This window comes from Chrysochloris asiatica, unplaced genomic scaffold (assembly GCF_000296735.1).
Source record: "Chrysochloris asiatica unplaced genomic scaffold, ChrAsi1.0 scaffold00067, whole genome shotgun sequence".
NCBI lineage: Eukaryota > Metazoa > Chordata > Mammalia > Afrosoricida > Chrysochloridae > Chrysochloris > Chrysochloris asiatica.
The window spans coordinates 12163252-12172794 of record NW_006408585.1 but is presented as its reverse complement, the minus strand read 5'-3'; the positions used below and the strand labels follow the sequence as shown (position 1 = coordinate 12172794).

Here is a 9543-nt window from a genome sequence, read left to right as displayed (position 1 = left end):
CCTCTTTTTCTCTGACCCTCCACCTTACCAAACATGATATCCTTCTCCAGTTACTGGTCCCTCCTGACAATATGTTCAAAGTATGAGAAATGAAGTTTGGCTATCTTGGCCTCCAAGGAGCTCTCTGGCTGCACTTCTTCCAAAACGATTCTATTGGTTCTTTTGGCAGCCCGTGGTACTTTCAATATTCTCCTCCAGCACCACAACTCAAAGGCATCAATTTTTCAACAGTCTTCCTTATTCACTGTCCAGTTTTCACATGCATCTGAGGTTATGCAAAATACCATGGCTTGGGTCAGGCGCACCTTAGTCCTCAAGCTAACACTTTGCTCTTCAACACTTTATTTAAAAAGGTCTTATGCAGCATATATGCCTAATGCAATACATCGTTTGATTTCTTGACTGCTGCTTCCATAAGTGTTGATAGTTGATCCAAGAAGAATGAAGTCCTTGACAACTTCAATCCTTTCTCCGTTGGTAAGAATGTTGTTCATTGGTCCAGTGATGAGGATTTGGGTTCCTTTACATTGAACATACTTGCTTCTTAATCTTCAGCCAGTCTATCCATCATTCTTTGTGGATACAGCAAGAAAAACAGCAAAGGGTCGTCATCTCTTTAGCTGCTTTCTCATCTGGTGTTCAGAACTGACTGAGTGTCAGAGGTTACATATGATGGACAAAACTCATTCTGTCTATAGGGAACCAAGCGGGTTTGTTAATTTGTTTAGTAGGTTAATGTGTGAAGTTCCTAATTAAAATTTGTTGAAAGAAATAATTACACGAAGTCATGTATTAACCGTATAACATGTTGGGATAGTGCTGAGCCACTGTCATAATTTCTGCTGCTAGTTCATAGAGAGGAAAATAAAGTCGGTTCTTTCTGTTGGGAAAGAAGATTTCATGTTATCTGTATTTGCAGGCTTTCTGGCTCATATGCTGGAGGAATCCTTGCTGCGGGGGTGTTTTCGTTTTCGCGTCTAACATGGCAGTGGTCCATTGCAGCAGAGGTTTTTAGCTTAAACAATCTGTTTGTGGGGCTGCTCATGGCTCTTACTGTACATTTTGAGGAGGCAGCAACTGCAAAAGAGAGATCAAAGGTAACCTATTTTGATCAAAGTGAAATTTTTTTGTGGTTTGATTTTTAGACACATACTCTATGTCTTAAAGTTTACATGCTGTTTGTCTAGTGTGCTTACTGTCAAAGTAATCTAGGCATGTATGTCAGAAGAGAAAATGTTTGCAGTTTGTTTATTGTGAATGAAACCACTGTGGCCTTTATAGACTATGGGACCTCAAAAGCTTTTTTGTTTTTGTTTTGTGTTTTTGAGCGGTGAGGGAATTATGACATTCCCTGTGAGTCCTAGGAGAAGATAGGCATATTGGTGAATCATACCTTCATTTGTGTATATGTGTGATCATAAACTGCCAAGCTCTAAAATGACTGGCTTAAAGTATATACCATCATGGTACATAAAAGGAACCTTGGTGGCATAATGAGTTAAGTGTTGGTCTGCTAACCACAAGGTTGGTGGTTCAAACCCACCAGCTGTTCTGAAAGAGACTGATGAGGCTGTGTTTGTTCCCTAAAGAATAACATTCTAGAATCTCAAAGGATCAGTTCTACTTGGTCCTACAGGGTTGTTATGAGTCAGAATCTATTCCATGGTAGTGGGATTTAGTACATAGAATTGTGCCTTAATTGCCAAAAGTCAAATTTGTAATTTTCTTTTAATTAAAAGAAAAAGATGAAATGTAGAAACAGAGTAGTTTAGAAGCGATTACAATGTATTCTAAGGCACCATCATCATCAGAATCATTTGAAATGTGAAGGAGCCCAAGAGTTTATCGTCCAGAAATTAGAAAATACCAAGTCATCATAATATAGGCAGCCTTTGTCTCATTAAAGAATATAAAAATCAAAGACCATCTTGGTTCACCTATGGTGGTGGTGGTGTGCTGTGGAATCGGTTCCGACTCATAGCCGCCCTTTCTTTATAGGTGTCCAAGGCTGTAAAACTTTACTGGAGCAGAAAGCCTCATCTTTCTCCCACAGAACCGCTACTAGATTCAAACGGCCAACCTTGGACTCTTAACCCACTGCACATTTATCTGTGGTTCACATACATAGATCTGTAATGTTGTTGCAGCTTTTGTTGTTATTTAAAATAACTTCTCAAAAATGAATTAGAAAACAATATATGTTCAAGAAAAGCAAAAACATCACCTACAGATAGATTCCTAAGCAAAAACTGTTACATGCCGTAGATGGAATTGCCAAATTTCAGTTGCAGTTATGCTTGAATAAGAATTGCAATTAAGAACTGTATTTGTTAATATTACAGTTAGGGCTAATCTAGACATCACATGGAATTTCCATAAAAAAGTTTGAAACCAGACACTTAAGGATGAACTGCATTTATTTATGAGAATAAAAAGTATCAGTAAAAAAGAATGGTGATAAATATTAGTAACTTCTAAGGAGCTCTGGTAGCGTAGTGGGTACCAATTGGGCTGCGAACCGCAAAGTCAGCAGTTGGAAACTACCAGCTGCTCCACAGGAGAAAGATGAGGCTTTCTGCTCCTGTAAAGATTTACAGCCTCAGAAACTTTGTTGGAACTGATTCCAATAACCAACCAACCAAAAGCCTAGTCATTTACATATGAGAGTTTGTTGAAACCTTTCCTGTGGTACAGATGCTTGATTTTAATATTAAGACTTGCTAGTTTTCACCACTGGGCATGCTTAGAATTTCAGGTGGATTTGTAACTTGGATTTTTCTTCTTTCATGTCTTTTCAGATTGCTAAAATTGGTGCCTTCTGCTGTGGCCTTAGCATATGTAATCAGCACACAATAGTACTCTATGTTCTGTGCATAATACCATGGATTCTCTTTCAACTTCTAAAAGAGAAGGTAGGTTTTTCAACTTTGTTAAAATAAACATTTCTAATATTTGACATAGGCACAATATAATACTGATAGCATTAAAAAACCTGGGCTTTCATTTTTCTTGTGTTTTGTGAAAAGCATAAACAATCTTGTGTGGTAACCCCACTGACCAAAAATAGTAAAATTTTCCAAACTTACACAGTACTGATTGCAGTAGCATCTGGCTCATTCCATCATTTTCTTACTCCAATCCTGAAGGGTCGGACCTCAACAAGAATACATGAGACCATCTCAAAGCAGCAGCATCAAATGTCCTTAGTTGTTTTATTGTACACACTGAGGCAAAGGGTGGAGTCCTGGTGTGGCGCTGTGGGTTAATGCGTCAGACTGCAAAATTGTTAGAACTGCCAGGTCGGTGGTTCAACCTCACCAGCTGCTCCTTGGAAACCCTATACAGGGTCGCTATGGGTCGGAACTGACATGATAGCACTTAACAACAAGGCAAAGGATGGTGTGCCGATACTGCATTAATTCATTCTACTGAGTGTGGAGTGTCTGTTCTGCACCTGCACGTGCGCTCGCCTTCCTGTAGCACACATCGGAGTCAATGGCACTGCAATTGTGAACTCAATAATGAAGTCTCTGGTCAATAACAGCCCTGTTGTCTCAGACCTCGAATTAAAAGTGACTTACTTTAGTTTCTTCTTTCTCAGCAAGGAAAATGAATATCAATTAAGATGATGGTCTAAAGCAAGGATAAGGACAGCTGTGAAGAGCGTTAGGAACCGCACGTAAGGAGAAGGCAGAGAACTGAATTAGTCAAGGACCCTTGGAAGGACAGATGGCCGTCATTTTGCCAGTCTTCCTCCCAAAGGTTAAAATTGTTCAAGGACTCACTCGAAGTCAGCACCAGGTCATTTTACTTACCTCTTTATTTATGGCTTGTGTGCTTATGAATTATATCTCGACTACATTTCTTTTTATCATTTTGTTATTTGTCAATTATACCCAACTATAATCAGAATCATAATGGAAAACACACATATAATAAAAGTATTCTGTAGGAATAGGGAAATAATTATACCAGAGCTTTACATAGCTACATTTACTGTAGTTGAACACATTTTGTTTCTTAATTTCTTGGCAGCAAAATAAAAAGGATAATATTGGAGGTTATGAAATTCTTATTACTTGATTAAAAAAAGAATAAAAGGGAAACATTAATGGTAGACAGAAAATACAAGCATTTTCTTGGAACTGGAGTCAGTTCATTCATCATGTAATATGCCTCACATCAATATTCCTTACAATATCCCTAACGTTATATGAGATACTGATGTAAGGGGTACTGAGTTAGCATAGCAGGCGGTGTCCTTAACAAGGGTTTTATGGAATACACAGACACTGTTTCATATGGTCGTTTCTTGTATAAGTTCTTGATTTAAAGCACAGACAACATAAAAAATACAACTCAGTGAAGACTTTCCCGTAGAATGGTAAAGCTGAGGTGACCTGGTGACTTGGATGAATGTTCAGATGGGGCTATGTGGACAGCATGTCCCATAATTATCTGGCACTGTATCGTTGTCTTAGCCGGGCTTCTGACATGAGCAGAAATCAGAGAGGCACATCTTCTGGAAAGGACCTATAAAGCCGATGTTTTGTGTTATGTGATGGAAAGACAAGCTTTGTTTACAAACGTTTGGGAATCAAAAGAATTGATACTTTGTGAGTCTGGACTGGGGGTGCCTTGTGCTGTGAAGTAAAGTACACCTCCTATAAATGATGAATGGTTTGGAGCTCATGTCCATTACGTAAACAGCAGAGGGACAGGGAAGTTGGATCTACCTTCTTGTTGTTGTTGTTGTTAAGTGCCGTCGAGTCGATTCCTACCCACAGCGACTCTGTATAGGGTTTCCAGGGAGCAGCTGGTGAGCTTGAACCACTGACTTTGCAGTTCAAACGACTTTGCAGTTTAATGCATTAGCCCACAGCACTGCACCAGAACTCCCTGGATGTACTTTGTTGTTATTAAGTGCCATCAAGTCGGTTCTGACTCATAGCAACCCTGTAGAGGGTTTCCAAGGAGTGACTGGTGAGCTTGAACCACCAACCTTGAGTACTTTCAAAAATAGATCCAATCAAAGCAGTGACTTCCAAGGGGATCTGGCGGGCCAGTTAAACTCTGGGCAAGAGGGGTCGGCTCAAGGTTATGGCACAATTTTTCGGGACTTTAAAGGGCAATCTTCATAGATTTTCTCAACGGACACAAGGCCTGCCCTACAAGAATTTTGTTGGGAAACCTTACCTCATGTACCTACAGCCCTGGTCTAACCCCTTCAGATTTCTTTTTGTTGCCCGAACTCAATGAGCATTTAAAAGGAACACGATTTGAAACCCTCAAGGATGCCCAAACTGCCATTTCGATGTGATGTAAATCGAGTGTAGAATTTTTCAGGAAAAGGTTAGCGATATGGAACACCACCTACAGAGGTATGCACACCTGGATGGAGACTATGGCAAGAAACATCAGCTTCACATTTTTATTTTGTGGCAATACTTTTTAACACACACACATATGTGAGTACACAGATACATACATGGGTGATGCATATAATGAATACATTCGGCTACTAAGTTCAAGTCCACCCAGAGGCCTGGCAGTCTTTCCAAAATTGGCTTTAATTGTCTCTTTTGCAGTGAGAAGAAAATGGGATAGTGCCTTGTTGTGTCTAACTACCATTAAAGAACACTTTGATCAAAGATTCTTTAACATAATCCTAATCAAAGGTGGGGGAAGATAGAACAGAATTTCACATTCTCATGGAATCCAGATTTTCTGAAGCCATAGTAGTTGAAACTATTGCCCTGAGATAATCTTTAGACCAAAAAATTGCCCCTGAAGTCTTCTTAAAACCAAATAATTGTTGAGCTTGGCTAGTAAAGCAGGCCAGCCTTGAGCACTATGCTTTTTTAAGTCCCCAGTTGGTTGTAATGTGCATCTAGGGCTACAGAACACTCTTCTGGTTTCTGTAATAGCTGTCATGTGATTGTCTCCATTTATTTGCACACAAAACCAGAAAATTCTTCAACCACATCTTGTTGCTGTTAAGGGCCATTGAGTTGCTTCTGACTCACAGTGACCTGTATGGGGTTTCCAAGGAGCTGCTGGTGAGTTTGAATCGCCTACCTTGTGGTTTGCCATTCAGTGCTTATCCTACAGTGCCACACCAGGACTCAAAACCACATCTTACCATCCTAAGTTCAACTTTATGATGTACAGAAATGGTAAAATAGGATCATTTTCTTTTATTAATACCATTCTCAAGAATAGCAAAGGCATGCTGTTTAGTGATTTCTTTACACTCTTTTCCTGCCTTCCGTTTTTATGCACCTCGTTACCACCATAGAAATCTCATACAAAATCAGTGCTACAATCAAAACACTCCATTTTCAATTAAGGATGTTTATTTGAAAATGCTAATATATCTCAACTGCTTCTACTTTTGGTGAATGTGAACCTTGCTTATTATATTCATTCTCATGTATGCATTTATTTTCCCAAAATAAAAAAATTTATTGTGAATTGAATGAAGGTTTACAGAGCAGATCATCAGTTTTGCCTTCAACAAATCATATACTTTGCTTCATTGCAGTGATTGCAATCCCCTCCATGTACCAACAGTTAACAGCATTTACCCCTATTCACTTTAACTCTTGTGTTCCTTCCTGTGTCTTCTACCTTCCTCTTTCCTCTCTTAACCTCCCTCTTGTTGTGTATTGCCTGCCCTGTCACCCATGTGTCTACCCTCTAGCCCATGAATAATGGTACCTCCACCCCTCGTCCCAGTAACCATCATAGAATGTTTCTTTTACCATGAAAGTGTTTACTTTTTACAACAGTAATCTCAAACAGTGTTTGTCATTTCTCTATTTTTAAAGGGAAAAATTCCAATCAGGATATTTGTAGCATATTCCTTTCCCAACTGCTAAAGCAACCATTATTTGTGTCTTTCTAGTATCCCAGAGGAGTCCTGGTGTGGCGCTATAGGACCAGCACTAGACTGTGAACTACAAGGTCAGAGGTTCAAACCCATCAGCTGCTCCTCGGAAACTATACGAGGTTGCAATGAGTTGGGAACAAATAACAAGTATCCCAGAACCCATATTCATTTACATTTATTTAAAAAAAATAAAGCCTTTGAATGAAGTTGGAAGTTACATAAAAACTAATGTGATCTATGCCATATGTTTCCCTCAAATATTCAAAATCTTCCCTTTGTAGTTGTTTAGTGCTGTCAGTTGTCCCGTGCAAGTCATACTGACCCTGTTTAGGGTATTCCGATGCTGTAAATCTTTTACAGGAGCAGAAAGCTTCATCTTCCTCCCACCAAGTGGCCGATGGGCTCTAACTACCAACCTTGTGGTTAATATTCCAGTAGTTATCCTACAGCGCCACCATGCTCCCTGTACGCATCATAGTGTCAGTGTCTAAGCATCAGAGAGTTAGTGACTGTAAGTTTATTTCTGGTGATGGCAGTTAGACAGATTGGCATTATCACAGTGTTTTGGGGGCATATTCCAAACCAAACAATTTAATCACTTCCAACTATGATATCTCAGTGTGTATTGCTGTATGTTTTAAATGTCAAAGATGCAATAAACATGCTACTCAGGCATCTTTACTAATACTACTATTTGCCTCATTCATAGTTCAGCTGCCATGCAAAGCAGTTCAGGCTGATGCAATTTTCTGGTAATCCACTGTAATCAGAAGGTTTTTACATAGTATTGTGTCATGACGTGATATAGTTGGAGAGATCAGCTCTGTGTAAACATGTCTGATGTTTTCCACGATGTGTTCATAAAGTTCCAGGATGATTCTGATGAAATAACCGTTGTACAACCCGATGTGTTCTAATGCAGGAACTTTCTGCAGGCTGTGTGTTGAAGTTGAGTGTGTGCTTCAGTGCTGGTTTGCTACCCTATCTCTACCTTCCCATCTCCTCCTACCTCAATCAAGCCCGTTGGACCTGGGGAGACCAGACAACAGTGCAAGGATTTTTGACGCATTTTCTCAGGGAAGAATATGGAACATTCAGCCTGGTAAATTTCTATAGAAAGCCCTTTTAAGGAAGTTAGTGTCAAAACTCTAGTGTTCTGCTTGGACCTTGACTGGAAGAAAACGAAAAGAAGACAATTGATAGAATTTTTATTTTGATTATTCATGTAACAAATATGTATCTTATTCAGTGAATTGTTATTGTTATTAAATGCCGTGGAATCAGTTCCGACTCATGGTGACCCTGTATAGGAGCAGCTGGTGGGTATGAACCACCAACCTGGTGATAAGCAGTCCAGTACTTATCCTATAGCACCACACCAGGACGCTATTCATTGAGTATATACAGTTATTTACATAACAAATATGTGCTTTAAAATCATTTAGGAAAAAACCTTGTTATCTCTTGACCTGGCATCATCCTGTATGGCAGGTTGTACTTTTCAGGATATCTAGCATTAAATAGACTTGCCTGCCTGCAAGGCTTTCTGCTCCTTTTAAGAGTCACAGCCTGGTTACGAACTGGACTGTGAACCGCAAGGTCAGCAGTTCGAAACTACCAGCTGTTCTGTGACAGGAAGATGAGGCTTTCTGTTCCCGTAAAGATTAATAGCCTTGAAAACCCTGCACAGGGTCGCTTATGAGTTGGAACCGACTCCACGGCACATAACAACACCACCCTATACAGGGTTGCTACGAGTCGAGTCGGAACCGGCTGGACAGTACTTAACAACAACAACAACCTGCAGTTGGAGCACAGTGGTCTTGTAAGCGGTGGGTGTCATTATGGACTCTTGGTCTCTGAATAAAAATGTTTGGATAATGTTGAGGGGAAAATAAATAATATTTTCAATTACCTTAGCTAACACTTTATTTTTTCTCTTTGATGAACAGTTTTCATGTTAGTTTTTCATTTTTAACACTGAAGGCAGATTTTTAAATGCTTTATAAAATATGATTTCACTAAATGTGAGAAAATAATGTGTTTTTAAAAGGTTCATAAGGCCTTGCTTTCCCTAAGTCACGAATGAGGGGAAAACATTAAATGTGGTTACAGTACAGAGCATCTGACAAATGGAAGAATAAACTGAAGGCTTTTTCATGTGAAAAGAGGCGACTGCGTCAGGTTTTTCTTTAATAGTTGGTGTTTTGGGTGTTTGACTTTAAAAAGACAAGTCCTAGAAGGGTAGCACCTATATTATATGACACCATTTATACAATTTCTAAAAGACCTTGTAAGAATGAAACAACTTGTTGTTTAATGAAAGTAGTAAACCTTAAAAAAAAAAAAAAAAAAAATCAGGAATAATTATCAGAAATTTCAAGTGTCAGATACCTTATTGATCTCATGAGGTTTAGGTTATGTTTCTTAAATGAAAGGTGGGCTATGGCTTTTTTTTTAAGTTCTTATCCCTTAAATATACATTATATACTTTAGAAGCACTGAACTGCTAACATTAAGGTCAGCAGTTAAAAAACCAACCAGCTGCTGTTAGGAAAGACTATACAAGGTCTCTATGAGTCACAACTGACTCCCTGGAACTTAACAACACCACCGCCATGCAGGATATATTTTATAAGAAAATAGATTAA

The 9543-nt window shown here is 39.0% G+C and overlaps 1 protein-coding gene across 1 annotated transcript in view; it reads left to right on the top strand.

The window, feature by feature from the left end:
- TMEM260 (transmembrane protein 260) overlaps window positions 1–9543 on the top strand; it is an 85789-nt gene that overhangs the window by 44899 nt on the left and 31347 nt on the right. The window contains exons 4-6 of the mRNA XM_006864614.1: window positions 920–1097; window positions 2799–2912; window positions 7815–7994. Of these exons, the coding sequence (XP_006864676.1) occupies window positions 920–1097; window positions 2799–2912; window positions 7815–7994 (472 nt within the window). The remainder of the gene's footprint in view (window positions 1–919; window positions 1098–2798; window positions 2913–7814; window positions 7995–9543) is intronic.